Source organism: Ammodytes marinus (assembly GCF_949987685.1).
Source record: "Ammodytes marinus genome assembly, chromosome: 15".
NCBI classification, from domain to species: Eukaryota; Metazoa; Chordata; class Actinopteri; order Uranoscopiformes; family Ammodytidae; genus Ammodytes; species Ammodytes marinus.
The window spans coordinates 24757931-24775411 of record NC_137219.1 but is presented as its reverse complement, the minus strand read 5'-3'; the positions used below and the strand labels follow the sequence as shown (position 1 = coordinate 24775411).

General features: G+C 41.4%; 1 protein-coding gene across 1 annotated transcript in view; it reads right to left on the bottom strand.

Moving 5' to 3' along the window:
* Positions 1-17481, bottom strand: part of kif6 (kinesin family member 6) — a gene marked incomplete at both ends in the record, with an annotated part of 73630 nt that overhangs the window by 7080 nt on the left and 49069 nt on the right. Inside the window, 8 exons of the mRNA XM_080042740.1 lie at positions 585-700; positions 1623-1730; positions 1828-1905; positions 4759-4838; positions 6383-6518; positions 6671-6758; positions 7326-7376; positions 17407-17462. Coding sequence (XP_079898866.1) covers positions 585-700; positions 1623-1730; positions 1828-1905; positions 4759-4838; positions 6383-6518; positions 6671-6758; positions 7326-7376; positions 17407-17462 — 713 coding nt within the window. The remainder of the gene's footprint in view (positions 1-584; positions 701-1622; positions 1731-1827; positions 1906-4758; positions 4839-6382; positions 6519-6670; positions 6759-7325; positions 7377-17406; positions 17463-17481) is intronic.

Here is a 17481-nt window from a genome sequence, read left to right as displayed (position 1 = left end):
CACTTTACCGCCTGCCAATGTAAGCAGCTACACAAGGGTCAAAGCAGAGGAGAGACCGTGTGTGTGTGTGTGTGTGTGTGTGTGTGTGTGTGTGTGTGTGTGTGTGTGTGTGTGTGTGTGTGTGTGTGTGTGTGTGTGTGCGTGTGTGTGTGTGTGACCAACAGAGGAAAGGACCACGTGAAGAGAAAAAGATGAGCAGTTGTAGAACTAAAATAAAGTCAGGCTATAGTGAATCTGAAATGATTTTCGGCCTATCATTAATGCTAGCTTATCAAATGTTACACCTTAGAACATATAGAATGTGATGTATACAAATGAAATACAACTCTCTACAGATGAAAACTAAACATTTCTGGTCCTGTAAAGTAAGTTGTAAGACAGCACACCACCAGAGGGCAGCGTTGAATGCAAAATGCCTATTGCTTGGTGCATGCGTACATTCTTGCTTTCCGTGTGTGTGTGTGTGTGTGTGTGTGTGTGTGTGTGTGTGTGTGTGTGTGTGTGTGTGTGTGTGTGTGTGTGTGTGTGTGTGTGTGTGTGTGTGTGTGTTTGTGTGTGTGTGTGTGTGTGTGTGTCAGTCTGACCTATTCTGTCGAGGAGGTTTTGCCTGGCTCGGACAAAGGCCAGGATGTCAGCGTCGGCCTGTTGGTCTCCAGTCATTGGGATAGAGGAGGGCGAGAGCTCGGTGGTGGAAAGGTTCCTAAAACGTACACTGATATCAGCTGGCACAAATAAAGGACCTTATATCACTTTAAATGAACGCAGACCCTTTGTTGTCTATGTGTACTGGACACCACTGCTGTACAATGTTCTGGTTCCAGGAGCTTAACGGAAACAAGTTAACAATCACAACAGTTAACAGCTCCTTGATTCAGGGAGCCTCTGTATGAAACTATAGTTTGTGTACTATAAGATGGGCTGAACAATAAAATACATGAATGCATTTATTGAGTGTTGTTTTTACACTGTGGTTGTAAAAAGGTAGTTTCAGCAGCAGCAGCAGCAGCAGCATTCAAGCGAGACCCCAGCTCTTTGATTGGTTAATAGAGTTTGGAGACATTACTTCACAAAGGAATAAAAGTTTAAGGCCATATTCATAAGTGGAGAGAAAAACACGGCACAGCTATAAAATCGACAGGTCCAGGCTATATATAAAGTATATATATATATAAAAACTTAAACGTAACTGCAAACATGTGGAATATGCATTGGTATTCTTTGCATTTGCACATACACTTGAACTATGTACACACGCTGTAGTTTAAATGGAGTTCCTAAACCAAATTGGACACAACAATTCAACGATAGACTCAATTCCATCAATTGTATCACTTCTGCCGGGAATTGCTGAATCAAAAGTGCAATATTGTGAAGTAAGTTAAACACTCAATATGACAGATTGCCATGTTGTAAGAGGCCTCATCTTAATGATAAGGGACGGCTGTGAAATGTTTTATTGCTGGACCGCAAATGTCAATCACAGCATTTTCCTTAGTAAGTCGAATGTGATGAACATTTTGAAAGAGACTCGGAGAGCCACACATTTGATGAACGTAGCTATGATTTTATGGAAAACTAAAAGCCATCCATTTATTTCAAACACGCGCCAGGCCTCCATGTACCTCCACTCAGATGAAGGGGTGAGGTCAGTCCCCGTCCCATCCAGGGTCTTCTCATGCCCTGCTGGGACTGCAGCTGTCCAGGGAGGGATGCTCTGGGGGGTCAAGCTTCTGAAATTCACAGAAATATATATTTTTTTTACAATGCTATGATGACGATGAGAAAGAATAAAGAAACACATGAGAGATTGAGTGAAGCTAGGCTGACCTGAGATCCTGAATAGAAGTGGTGGATAAGTCCTGCTTTTGGTCTGGGTCTATCACAGTACTGCTCATACTATGTGCACTGTATGACAGGGGAAGAGGGCAAGGCAATGCAATTTATATGTACAACACAGTTCATACACTGATGGAATTGAAAGTGCTTTAAAGACTAAAAACAAACAAAATACATCAGAATTTGACTTAAAAGTGAAAAAATAGGTGCAATATAGCAATATAACCTCCATATGATACTATATGGTTGGTCTACAGTAGGTACTCTCTTTACATTTCAATGGCGAATGTACTAGGGGAGAACAGGGTTATATGTCACACGGGTTGGTTGTCACAATCGTTATATCTCGGAACCAGAAGGCGATGTCTGTTAAATTTTGGTATCTAAATATTCACAACTGGGATCAGAGGTCACCTACATAGTCTTCCTTGGAGTTAGACTGCTGAATTTGAGGTGAGAGGACTGTTAGTGTTTTTCATGTCAACTTGAAAATATTTAGCTTCTCAGTATTTTTCTTCTAGGCTTTTACACAATGGGTTTATAACAAAACACTTGAACCCTAAAAAAGCGTGAAGGGTAAGCTATAGTTCAGAATTATTTGTCAGATGGTTGTTGGCACTAACTCAGATAGTGAATGTGTGTATCCTAGTTGAGTAGGCTATTATTGTTAGACCTATTTGTTTTGTTCTTTATGTTGTTACATACAGTAGGTTGGTCTTAATATGGATTTCCTTTTTGTTTATTCCTTGCTCATTTTGTGTTAAGATGCATTTTGTGTTATGTAGGCCAAATTTTCAAAGGCTAAATCAACTGTGTCCTATGTGAGCTATTTTCTGGAATCATTTGGAGACACAGAAATACCAAAAAGCAGAAACAAAAATATACAGGTTTAAAAAATCCAGTCAGTCAGCATTCCATTTTTTTTTTTAATAATCCCTTATCCTAAAGCTACTTCTCTCTTTGAATTCTCCGTTTTGTTTTTAATGGCTCATCTCAATATAGGCCCTTGATCTGCATTGCCCCGAACAATGTTATTTAAACAAAAATGTACTGGTGACTGATAGGCCCCTTGATCTTCAAAGGCCAAAGATAGTGTGATAATTTTTTTCCTTTTTCTTTACTGGTTCATGATGGGCCCCTGATCTCAGTGCGCGCCCCCCCCCCCCCGCCTCTACGAAGATTAGGGGCCTATCATGAGCCAGTCAATAATTTATTGTTTTAAATGACAATGTTCGGGGCCTTCTTAGATCAGGGGCCTATATTGAGACAGTAAAAAAAAAAAAAAAAAAAAATTCAGAGGCCCCTGATCTTCGTAGGCCCTGGGGCTTCAGCCCAGGTAAGCCCGTGCATAAAGGCGGCCCTGGGAATGACTATTGAAAGATGTTTAAGTGATGAGCAATTCTCACTAGAGTAAAAAGTGTGCCTACTAGCCCCGGTCTCTCCTACTGTGTTCCCTGTTTCAGTATCATCACATATACTTGTGTTAACCACAAGAGGGCACCACAATGTACAGAGTCAAATGTATGACTTGTCAAGCTCTTTTTAATGCCAGATTGAATGCAATTTAGTGCTGGTTTCATGATCCTACCGGCCCAAAAAAAACTGAAAGTATGATGTGGAACGAGCAGGGGTAGTGGGACCTAGAATTATTTATTAATATGTTTAAAAAGTTCAGCACTTCCATGCAGTATAGACCAATAATTCCTGATAATATAATCAGTTCAATAAATACAACCTGGTCCCAGAAGAGCGGTGGAAAAAATGGATGGATGGATTCAAAATGATTCACTCATTCAAGGTCAGTTTAGGTTCAGTTCCCAGAATCAACATGTGGCTACTGTAGCTAGCAGTGGTGACAGAGTTAGCTTCAGGTCAGATGGCGTTGACTGAAACTCAGGTTTAAAGAGCCTCCTGTGGCATGCACGATCAATCCCCTGGCCCAACAACGCAACAGTTAAAGGTGTGTAATGGCTCCTGAAAAGCCTGCAAATGCTACTGTAAAAAACTAAAAAGTTAGGAAAACTCATATTTTCAACTGTGTTTACAAGATTTTTGTATCATTCATATTATATCATATTACATATGAATGATACATTTTCTCAACAAAGGATAATTAGTTGGCTGACATTGTCTTAAGACTTTTAGTTGGCCTCAAAACTCTACTCAAGACAGTTACAATGAAAGTTTGACTTTTCCTAACTTTTTCCTTTTTTACAGTGTCGATATGCAAACATTGGATAACTAGCGTTAATGTGTACTGCAAGCAGGAGAATAATAATTCAGACTTTTTATTGATTCAATTTAAAATATTTGAACACCTTCTGATGCAGGTTTCTGAATTCAAATCAGGGCTCTCAAGACCTGCATATAAACTGATGTAGTCTGAGTGGACTACACACAGCCTGGACATCTATAGTAGCCATTGTTTCTGTGAATGTGACACACTGTCTATGTCATAAAAACCTTTGCAGACTTGTGGCAGACGTGGATTGTCAGATACCACCTGCTGTGTCCTTATGGTGTTAACCGTTTCCTCTGCTAATATCATCACGGTTGGTGAAGCGAACAAACACAGACGCTTTACCTTTAAGACATTGGTTCGTTATGTGTTGCATGGTAACAAGCAGTGAGGAACTGCAGGTTGTTGGCCATTAATCACGTGCTATCTGAGCACAGATGGCCAGAGGGTAAAAATAACATTAATGAAGTGACTGGAAATGAGTCTGTGAGGGGAAGTTATTTCTCCCTGTCCAAATAACAAAATTAATACTTGATGACATGGTTCCTGAAATCTAACAGTTATCCACCATGCTTTTAATGGGTGCACATTCACACATCTGCTTGGACAGATGGAAGAATGTAGGGACAGACACAAAAGCAGTCATTCACCTTTTACATCACACACAGAAGAACGTGTCTCACCTAAATGAAGGTGAAGACGGCGGCAAGGTTCCATTTCGCGACCTGGTCTGACATCTGGCCGTGCCCTCTGACTCAGATTCCTGGTCACAATCATTGAGACATTATTGAGACATTTATGGAGCGCTTCTCGGCAAAGGCACCATTCCATGCGGATGACATTTAAACACATTGTGGCCACATGTAACTTACAGCTAGGGAACAGAAGACACTCTTTATCTAAGCCCCATCATACCTCTTAGTCAATGTTGATTCAATTTATTGTGCACTGTTTTCCAAAAAACAGACCAATAACAACAAATCTGTTGGATAGAAAGGATACTGGCAGGGACTACTTCCCGCTTTGGAAGACCATGAGTGCACATGTACAGCCCTGTCTGTCAGACTTCCTCTTCTAACCATTTGTCATTCGGTGATAAATTTCCCCCAAAAACTTGTTCAGATGTGAGTTAGAATCTCTCTTCCATTCATAAGATGAAAACAAATGGACAGAAGCCAGCGGTGTCTGCTGCTCAGATGTTCTGCTCAACATCTCCTTTGTAGTTGGTTTCCGGGTTTGTTCACAAAAGCCATCTAGGGCCGAGCGAAGCATGTAAGGGTGAGGGCCAGAAATGTCTTTGTCTGTAATAGACTGTTATTCATAATTTGGGGAATTTTTCAACTTGTGTTTTTCTCCAGGTTTTCACAAACACTGTCTTTCACTTTACAAGTCCCTTAAGTATGTATGCATGAACACAACATTATTATTAAACACTTGACTCACTTCACATCCCCTACTTTGTTAGGGGGAAACCTCATGCAAATGTTGTCCTTATTAAAAGTCACCTATGAATGAAAATGCACTTTTCCATGGTTTTTCAACATTAATATAGGTCGCCTGTGTGACTAGATAGATACTCTAAAAGACAAAAAATAACCCTTGTTCCCTTTCTCTACCTCCACCTTTCTGAAAAGTCAAATTTCTCTCCCCATATGATTTTATAAGGGGAGAAGCCACGCCCCTTCATTACCAACCTAACCTAACCTTTTTTCGAGGCTGGGTCTAAAGATACAGGCGCAAAAAACAGAGCATTATAGACAGAGGCTAAAAAGAGGAGAAATGTTAGAAGTATAAAGTTTCTTTGGACACTACACCATGCAAAACGTTTCTTGTAGAAACCCAAATTATTATTTTGAACCTGAAAGTGAGCATTTTATGTGACCTTTAAGGCTGCCACTGGTGTATTGCCTCTAAGCTGCTCTCCAGGCTCTTGTTTTGGCTCACATTTTCATTCAGTTTAAATGTGTTTCCCTGTATTTGCTTCCTACGGATCTTCCCACCAGGGCCCAGATTCGTAACGACGCAGAACAGACACTGCGAGGCTCACACTGGTGCCATAAAAAAGCAGAGACACATGCATATCAACTTACACACACATACACACACTAGCTTGTCCATAGAGGCCAATATTACGAAAACACACAAAAGAAAACAAGCATAAATAAAGAGAGAGACAATCCTTCCTGTCTTAATGTCTCAAACATATCTTTGACACGCTTTGCCTTGACATTATTTCGTGCTCACGGAAGCTTTATGTGGTGTTGTCACATAGATAGGTTAGAAGGGAAGAGTAAAAAGGCCAGTCACCTGCACACTGGAAGCCTCCTGGCTCCACCACTTATGGAAATCCTTCTGGAGCTTAACCTTTGCTCTCTCCAGCAACAGCTGCAGGTGCTCAATCTCCGTCCTCAGCGCTTTCAGACGGCCAATGGTGTCCTTGTAACTGACGGCAGACATAAGCAGCACCAGATTCATCTTTTGTCTGCATGAACACAGCATCTGCCTGTGTCTAATTGATCTAAGCAGGAGTCCAGGGAGAGCCTATAAAAAAGCATTTGGTACGGTAATACATTAAAATGCACTTTTAACACTCACGCTTTTTTCTCTTGCTCAATGTGTTTGCACAGGTTTTCATCCACCGTGTCGGCCTGCTCCTCGGCCTGTGTGTGGTTCTCTGTTACACCTGATGGTAGGACGGGACAGGCAGAAAGCACGGAAAATATTAAAAAAGACAGACACACACATGTGACCACACTGCGGATCAAAAAGTACAGTCAATAAGTTCAGGAGCTACGAACAGTAACAGTTTTTTCTTCAAAAGAAAACGTTTTCAATATCGGCCCTGGGTAATTGAAGCCAGTCAGCTGTGAAGTGCTCTCTGATTGGCCGGATTCAAAATAACAAGAAAAAGCCTTTGGGGCCTGGACTAAAGGGAGATGTTTGTGTGCTTTACAAGCAAGTTTTCCCTCATCAAAGCGTTGATGTCAGTGATCAAAACAGTACCAAAAAGAGTAAATGAAGGAGTCTTAGAGTTGTGACGCCCAGGCTTTGGTCGCTAAGCTCTCCGTCAGTGAGGCCTACTGCAGAGGCTTTGAAGTGGGCACTGCTGCACATACAGTACGAGAATATTCCTGCAAAAGACCTGTTTACAAAAACCCTTGTGTACGTTTGCACATGGCCTGTGTTGTAGAAAAAGGCTTAAGAGTTTAAAGTGTTGTGGTGGGAATATCCATTGTCAGCTTGATCTTACCATGAGCTGCCCTCTGCCTCCTCTGCATCTCCAATTGCTTCTTCAACTCAGCTGAGAAGGAGTTGGGGAAGAAGAAAAATTAGATATTTATAAATGTCACCCCCATGTCTATGTTAAAGTCAAAGTTCATGTTTCAAAAGGTGTTCATCTTCTGTTACACGTATGTAACACCCAATCACAGGTGTCTGTGTCCACGTGAAACCATATAATCCCTTCAATGCAATGGTATAATTAAAAGCAACCCACCCGTCAACTTTATTCTCTTGTTTAAACATTATATCAATGTGAATCAAAAATCAAATGTTCAAAACAAAGTGTATAGTTAATTCTTCTGATTTTAGGAGTAGCATCCTCTCACAACACAGTCATTGTAGATGGTTACTGCAATTAGTATGAATGATCTTATGTACTGGTCCTTATTTTCCTTCTTTATCACTTTGTCCAGTTTCTTAGAGCAGTTTCACATGTGTTGTTTGGTTTTATTGAAACGAATTGGGGTTCCTTTTAACCTGTTTGGGCAGATTCATAGGCAAGGCAATGACATGTTTTTTTTAGTGTTGTTGAGTGGAAAGGCTTCAGTGACTGACCTAGGAAATGTACTTGCATGACGTTAGAGACAAAAATAAAAGGTCAAGGTATTCTCACTTTGAGTATTTAGAATGGGTCAAGCGCCAAACATACTGGATCCTACAATTCCGGTAATGCAACTCAATAGTCATTTGTAAACGTGACCTCTCTGCACAAGGGCGTTACAGTGAACACATCCATTGTCTCACAAACATTTTATTTCTTGGGTCCAAATCGTTCATGGCATCAATTAATATGTTTGTATTTTGGCTATATATTATATTCATTTTGGACAGGACATACTGCTGAGTTACTTCTACAGTACTCAGAATGAACTCTTGTGACTCAGGAAGCAAGATGAGGGAGGATTTCTGGGCCACTGCCTCTCTTGTGGCAGCAGTGATACTGGGCTCACATATGGGCAAGTCATTTGTGTCTGTTTCCCCCTGTTGATCTTCCCATCATTGAAGTAGTTAGTTGCTCTAGTGAAGATATTGAATTTGTGTTGCAACGCTTCAGTGGTAAAGGACATATGTAAGGTAAATGGTCTAAAGCAAATTGTATATGAGGCCATTCCTATACACTAAATGACCACACCAGTTTGTCTGTAGGACCATTGAGGGACACATTTTCTAGAAGACATCAAAAGGAGATAACCTTACATTGAGGTTCAAGCAAAATGTTAGCGATGGTGAGTCAAGTGAATGACAAGAATAATTACAAGGCTCAGACCAAAAAGTTAAAAGAGACATTGAATGGCAGGATCTTCTGTGGTGGGTTTCCATTACAATCCCTCAGGTCTTATACACGTGTAGACGGTGCGGTGGCTGTAGACCTTTCTGTAATATGATCCTGTCGCCAATCTAAACGCTGTGGGTCTGAGGCTCCAAAAAGCGAGAAATCCAGATGAGGTATCGTTTCCCAATGAAATGGGGTTTGGGGAGCTATCTTTTTAGGCTACACCTTCTCATGGTGCCATAGAACTGACCTCTTGCTTTGTCAAAGAGAAGATGAAGACACTGAATGCATTCAAGACAAATGTCTGTCCTTCTGAAGTGCCCTTGGCTAAAGAAGATGAATTAAGTATAACATTATGACCACAGACTTCACGTTGAGTTCCACATCAGCTCTCAACATTATAATGATAAATGCTTTCAAACTGTTTGCAATCTGCCCATGCAGCATACAGACCGGATCATCTTTAAAAACTCTTCACATACACTTCTTTAAATGTAATCCACCAATTAGCGTCCCAGCATACGATGAAAATGGACGACTTGATATGTTACAAATGGCTTACAGGGACACAAAGTGACCATAATATCACTGCTTTTCCAAATGCCAACAGAGTATGAACCCCTCACAAAGCAATGTGTTTTTCTTCATGCAACCTCAGTAGTAAAGGTAGCTGAGAAAGTAAATTAACTGAGATGCTCTGCGGCTTATCATTGTGGTCGGTGTGCAGCTTGTTTTCGACACAACATGTCAAACATGACCCACAAGTAATGGACAGAAAAGTCTCCTTCTCTCACAGTGCCATTAAAGGATTAAGGAATATTTATACCATGAGTATGCCATGTTGACAGGGTGAAAAAGTGCAGGGAGCACGTAACAGCAATATAAAAGCGCATGGGGCCAGCACTACGCGTGTGGCTTCCATCATTCATGGCTTTTTAAAAAACCCCAAGGCCAAGCAGTTACACACGATGACTACATGCTTTGTAATGGTGGTCATGGTGGAACTTTTGGATGTGCTTAACTTATAAGTCCAGCACTCCCAATCCTAAATTACAATTCACATGTAGATCTGCTATATTGGCAATTTAAAGGTCACATTTTATGATAATTTTCAGGTAATTTGGGTTCCTACTAGAAACTGTGTTCATGCTGTAGTGTCCCAAAAAACCTTTATATTTTACAGTGCCATTGCTAAATCTCCTCTTTTCAGCCTCTGTCTGAAACTCGAGCCTGTATCTTTAAGGCCCACCTTCCAAAAAGCTCAGTCTGTTCTTATTGGCCCTGGATCTATCTGCAGGTTCGAATTTAACTAGATTCAGGGGCAGGGGCGTAGGAACGAGTTTAACATTGGGGGGAATTTTTTTGCCCTTGCAAGATCTCTGCGCCTGCTTTTTGGCACAGCTAGAGGGGGGGGGGGGGGGGGGGGTTACCATGATAGCACTACTTCCAGAAGCTTTCCACATCAGTATAACAACCATCTGCCACCTTCCATGGAAAGCAAAAATATGACATTTTCAAATTTGCTTTGAAAATAATAAATAGATCAAATATACAGAATAATTTGCATAACACCTGTTGAATCCCTTCACAAAGACACCTCAGAACTTGATGAAATATCACCATATCTATGAATTGAAAATCCACTTATGCAGAAACACTGATATTAAGGAATTTTCCAGACAAAAGTAGTAAAATAACAAGAAAAAAATCCAATGTAAAAAAACAAACAACAATCAGTATATATGATATGCAACAGTGTTTACCGCAGGATTTTTTTCAGCAGCGGTGGCGTGGTCCCTGAACGTCCTAGGGGGGTCCCTTTACATTTGAATGCATTGATCTAGTGCACTTTGAGAGGAGAATATGCACTAATTACTATTCAGATAGATGGGATTATTGGTGTTGCAACTTTGCCTTTTTTTGTCTTTACTTACATATTTTGACATGTTTGTATAGAAATGAATATTACACAAAATGCCACAACGCAGAAAATGATTTGCACAATGTATTTACAGTTCTTGCTTAATGCTTAAACCAGACCTGCAAACTCATAAGAGGTGAAAAACCCCTCTAGAGACGACTCGGTAAATCAGGGGGGGGGGGGGGGGTTCCTTTATTTGATTTTTTGGGGACATGGAACTAGACAGGGACATTGGGTGCTATAAATGGGAAGAGGTTCAGTAATGTCCAACACAGAATTAGGCCTACTGGTTATTATGAGCAATTGATAAGCAGGACCTAAGACTTTAATTTAAAATAATGTGATAAAAATATACAAAGGCCTATAGATACAAATAAAACAAACTATTCATGAATTTCAAGGGTGTAGGTTGTGATTAAACCTTGGTTTGGGACACATTTTAATGTGGGGGTCTGGGGGTGTCCCCACATACATTTTTGAGCATTCAACACTTAATTTCCTGCATTCTGGTGAATTTGTATGCAACAAATATATGTAAAGTAGGCTAATTGACAACATTTAGGTTCCTGGTGACAAAAATAGAATACAATACAATGCAGTAATATCATGCATTCTGTATTGCTTTCAAATATTTATTCTCCTGTATTGTTCAAATATTTGATTTAAACTGTAAGAAAAAAAGGTAATTATTCGTCTCTATCATTGAGAATGTAGTGGCTGGTGGTATTTTACTTGCCTGCAATCTTCTAATATTTAAAAATAATAAAGTGCAAAATGAGGGTATAATCCTCCTTCTGCTTCCTTAAAACTAGTGGTAGTGACTAAGTGTGCAGTGGAGAGAGAAATATAGGCCCTATACAGACAGATAGAGGGAAGAAGAGATAGCTTTATTTTATAATTTAGCTTTTTGATTTGTGAGAGTGATCATCGCTGACTTTAGACTGACTCCCGCTGTCTGCTCCGTGAGGCTCGAGCCCATCAGCTGAGCGAACAGCTGTCCGACATGGAGATGAAAAATGAAACTGAAACTTAACTATCCTGTCCTGCCTGGACTGGTGGAGCAGCCAAATATAAATGAATAGGCCTACATATTGTAGCCTACTAAACTGTAACACAAGTAATGAGTTGTGGAATTTGCACCAGTAGCCTACAGTAGTCCACATTCTTCGCTCAGCCACTAACTGTTTCGTTAGTGAATGTTCCGCGATCTGTTTGTATGTCTCGAGCCCGGATACACAGAGCCCTGACGGAAAACTGACTAATAGGCCTTTCACACCAAAATGAACCAAGAGTCAGTTCCAGGCTGGTGTTGGGGTCAGTTCAAAACTGGTTACAGCCTTATCCCAGTTATGAACCGGTTGGTTTCACATCGACCGGAGACAGCCATGGAGCCGGCAAGAGAGCAACGTCATGACGTCACTGTAAACGTGTGTGTACGTCACCCGACGCCGCTGCTCTTGTGGCTAACGCCAAAGCTACCGCTAGCTTTAAGCACAACAACAGCGGCGAATATGTCTTATTTTTACACTTGTTGGCTCTCGCTTTGCTTTCTTAAGCAAACAGGACCCATACAGCGTATTCTCGCCGGTCAATTTGATCGCTACGTTCGGTAATTATGTTATGTTTACGTCTCGTAGTAGCGGTGTTTTTAAATATGGCGGGCATGAGGTTTGAGTTGCTCTGGTTGGTCAGGATAATCCCTCCCCCAACCGTTCGCGCAAGCAGTTCTTATCAAACCCTGCTCAATCCTGGGGTATGAGTTCCCCCGGTTTTTACGGCCCGGAGCAGGCTCTCTGGCGGTGTGAAACCAAAACACTGGCTCTAACTCCGAACAAGCCCAGAACTAGCGCCGATTTTGCGGCGGTGTGAAAGGCCTATAAAGGGACTCTACAGTGAGCCGCTCCCCTCCGTTAGTTTCTGTTTTCCGCCGAGTAAGTTACATTCACCTCCGACGCATAGACAGCGTTTATGTTAGGCATTGCCCCGGTTCTAAAATGAGCTACGTACCAAGAAAAAAAAGAAAGAAAAAAAGTAGAATAATGAGGAGGAGGATTTTAATGGCAGCGGCGGAGAACGTGGGGGAAACACTGAATCATACTTTGAATGTTACTGTGTGGGAGATTTAATTCTTGCAAGTTTAGTTTCCAAATGTTTCATGAATAAAAACGTCACCCTTTTTTCTTTTCTTTTTTTAAAAATCGCACCTTGCATCGACCTGAAAACCCATATTTACAGTAGGCAGCCCGAGCCCATAGAACAGAAGGCTTTTAGAGAGCGCATGCTGGGTAACGTTCAGAAGCAGTGAACCTCTGATGTGCCAGCAGCAGCAGCATGAGAGAGGCGGACTCAGCACTAGGTTTGTTTACAGGCTTAAATTAGCGATACGATACACAGAGAGCTGTTTAAGTCGGTTTGGATGAAGTAGTCGTGAATGAGCTTTTGCGCAGAGCATTTACTAACAGAAAGAACAGGTTAACGTGTGAAAAACGTCACCGAGTAGCGTTCTAACTGCCTTTGCAAAGGAAAGACTTCCCGAACAGTCTGAGCCTCAGAGCCGGTGGCTCGATGGTGTTGTGTGCCCTCAACGCAGCGCTGAAATGGGCACTCCCGCCTGAATGCCTAAACTCCCAACCCTGTGCGCTACCTTAAAGGCTCGGTTCGGGGCAAAACTAACACATTTAGGAGGCCGGTGACAAGAAGCTGTGTTGCGCTTTCAAAATAAAAGCATTTTCAAAATCAAATATTTTTCTCCTTGCGGTATCATTTTTGGGGGGGACAAATGCGCCTGTCTCCAATATTGGAGGGGACACGTCCCCCCCGTCCCCCCCGGTTCCTACGCCCTTGTTCAGGGGTATCTGGGGGTGTGCTTATCACAGGTGGATGTAGTGCTTAGTAGGGTTGGTAATAAGGGGGCTTGGCTTATCTTCTTATGACGTCATTAGGGGAAATAGAAAGAAAAAGAGAGAGGGTTGTTTTTTACATACTTTGGGCGTCCCTAGACACACCAGGAACCGATATTAATGTAGAAAAAAACATAAGAAGTGCATCTTGCATAATAGGTGGCCTTTAACGTGTCTGAGAATAAACTCTGGTGTAGTTGGCCACGCTACACATCCTAATGGTGGATGAAGGGTCAAACTTTACTGTTGAAGCATCAAGACCGACTGCAATTTCAACAGTATTCCTGACCTTCAGCGACATGCGAAAATTCGTAAAAGATTAATTTGCATACGTGTCAAGTAATAGCGGCATGCGGTGTTCCTTGCTGCAATACTTCATTAAACTTGAGTGCTGCTCTCCAGGACAAGACTGTGGGCTCAACACCGCAACCTCCTTCCAAACACATGCAGGGTTTCCCCCCCACATCATCAGGAGACGTGCCGTCGTCTTAAAAGACCGGTTTCAAGCTACAAGCCTCAATAAATATTTGGTGATTTTTGTGGCCTGTAGGTTAAATGTGATACGCCGCAACAAATACCACAGTGCGCTGCAGATCCAAGGATCATACATACTATCCGGCTTCTCCATATCTGGGTGGGTTTAAATTGAAGTGTATTTAAAGAACAAATTCATCATTTGGTCAGTGCAACATTTTAACATTTGAACAAATGTAAGAGTCGAATAGATTAATGGAAACATTTAAGACGGTTCATACCAAGGTGAGAGTTGGACGTAGCATTCTGTGTTTTTATTGGACGGATGTGTTCATGACAGTGTTGTCTGAGGCCATAACCCAAACCTATGGAATGATACATAAACCAGAGAAGCTGATAACATAAACCCGGCAAGTAAATCATCGCCACTGTCACGTAAAATCTGCTGGACGTCTGGTACAATCGGCGCCCCCCAACGCAGAAATCGAGTAACATTCTTCCGGTGATATTCCTTCACAGGTGCCTTTGGAACGATCCTCTTGACAATGACTTACATTTGAAACTTTCCTTTGCAATCCATTCCAAAGTCATTTGGGTCACTTGAGCTAAGGTGAGCAGCGGATGAAAGTGTGGGATACCAAAAGCGGTTACCAGATGTCTCTACCTGCATAAATCCACCACCATCTGGCAGAGGAATCAAGAGATGCTGCTCATACACCTTTCAATCTGTCCAAGATGTGCATCGCCAATCCCCCAGAATAAATATATATCCTTGCACTTTTTGGAACCTAAGGGCTTGGAACGTACGCTCTTCCAGTGGGATTCGATTCCAGGGCCATACGCTGTGGCCAAGAACAACACTGCAAACCAGGGAAATGTTTAGACACTGATGTCTCCACGGGCTGCCGCCTCTTCTTCTCTCCCCTGCTATTGACCCCTCATGCTGGGTACATTCATCGGGAAAAGCAGACCAGCGCTCTCGTCCATATTATGCTAAATGTTTCCATGTTCTACATTAACCATGAGACACAGGTAGTGTACAGTTTCCAAAGGAGGGCTTCCAAGATGGCAAGGAAACATACAGCTAAATATTATGGTTCTACTTTCCATCCAGAAGAGGCCACCACGTTCCACTAAAAACACTCGCTCATCTAGGAAGAATTCGGCTCCACGCACCTAACAATGGAATAATATCTGACAGCAATAAGATGTTTTTTTCAGGTCACCATTCCAAATTTGAATAAGTTGAAGAATTCTAATGTTAGATCACATTATCCATACTCAAGGCCCACACAGTGACGGTGTCTGGAGAACACATTTGAGGAGTCAATATTGTACACAATGTCATAGCTGATTTAAATGAGATGTGTGACACGTCTGATGTACGATTGTGCCGGCATCCTATTGGACTGAATGCTGAAAAAAAAAAGTAAATTCCAAGGGTGTTAAGTGTATGCTGGCATGTATGAGGGTAAGTCGGATGGTACCAAAACCACCGAGCGTGATCTGAGACAGCGGAGATGCCAGGCACTGGTGTGAGGCAAACCTATCCATTTCAATGGCATGTGAAATGAGCCACAGACACACAGAGTTGAGGGGAAATTCATAAATGTAGCTTGCGATAGTAAATGCAAACCAGCTTTGAATTTACTGGAAAATCCCACCGAAGCACAGGGAAATAATTTAAACTTATATCCAATAGGGAAGGAACTTGTCCTTGAGTAGACTTTTTGTTGTAGTTGTTGTTGATTTGTATGTAGTCAATGCACGTTTAGCCCCATGGTGTTGTCAACCCTGTCAAGAAATTCAGTTTATTACAAGTGTTTGGGAGTAGTGAACTCCATGTAATTAAACTAGTAGTTATATTACATTTTGCAGTAACCTAGAGGTCTTTAGTTCAATTACATTAATATATGCATAGGGATTCAAGTAGTTTATTTATTTTGTTGCCTTTTTTGTGTAGTTAACTACTAAAACAACACACAACAAACACTTTTAGGCTATAAAACAAAAGGAATTAATTTTTATTTTAATTTGTCCATCGATTCCCTTATTGAGGCCATTAAGCAACAGATAATAGATTATAGAGCTTTGTTTATAACAAAAATGTGACATTCCCTGCAATATTTGTTATTGAAATGTTATTTCTTTTAAGTTCATGTATGACCTGTGAAGAACAATTTGGAACGTTCACATTTGTGCAATAAACTAAGTGGCATGTATTGCTGGCATGTGATTTTTTAGGATTCTATTTTGTTATATCACGTACATTGTCAATTTGATCATTCTTTTACATGTTATGTAGTTAAAACTAAATTTTCTAAGTAGCTTTAGTTAACCAAACTAGATTTCTCCCAAGGCTTTGCTGTGATTAAACATCCTCCAGTGTGAAGCCATTGGTAGAAGTCAAAGCTATGCTTGTAAAGTTGCTTCACTGTATACTATGTTCTGTCCTGTCTCACCTGTTATTTGTCAACACATTTTTTTCACTGCGCACTCAGCTGACATGCAAAATGTTCATGTTCTACTTGTGAACAATCAATGGTGGGGTAAACAAAATGCATGGCAATGCAATATATTACAATATCATTAAGGGTCTTGGTTAAGGTTACTCCCCGGCGTTGGTTCACCACCCAATATACACACACTAAGTCACCCCGATCAAACTCAACCACAATGTCATAAGAACAACAGGTGTACGCTGGGACTCACCAATATGCTAATGATGGATCCTCCAGCATCAACTTTTCCTTCTTTACTGAGTTACGTTTGAGTATATTTGAATGTAAGTCATTTTACTGTTACATGAGTAAAATATCTTTTAAATTAGCAGTACTTTTACCTTGGTGCTCTTTCCATCCCTGCCGATGGACAATCCTCGGTGCCAAAGTATTGCCACACAGTTGTACAGTAGTGTATGTAAGTTTTGCACCGTATAAAGGCCAAGTGGATTTCTTGGAAGTAAACTTGATAATCACTCAGCATTGACTGGAGCTAGGGTTTTACATCGGCCCGGGCCTCATTTTGGCATAGTACGGCCTACCTGTCAGGGACATTGCCCAGAAAGAACACATGGGTGTGCTTACAGAGTTACCATAAAACAGTCTGAGCCAGGCTAGTAAAAAAGCACAGGTTGGAAGGCTAGGTGGGTGGAAACCAGAACGCCTCTCTGTCCTGGAAAAGTTCAGGAATGTGCTGAACGACATTTCCACACGAAACGGAACCCCAGACAGTAATGTGTTTATTAACGTTTTCCAGGCAGGTAGGCCCGCTGTCTTCTGGGACCCACAGAAACATTAACTGAGAATGATCAGCATTCTTCAGGGCTTGCACCACAGCCTTTGTTTGCCATTAGGATAATGATGATGATGACAGTGAAATTTAGAACTTAACGTGTTCACAGCTCCTAAATGTAACGTGTTTTACCGGGAGGGGGGGGGGGGGCGGGGGGGCAACTTATATGTGTTTAGAGACAACTTACTGATTCTCCTTCGGGCTTCATTCAGTTGCTCCCCCTGTCTTCTGGCCTCAGCTGACCTGTTCAAAAGAATGTAGG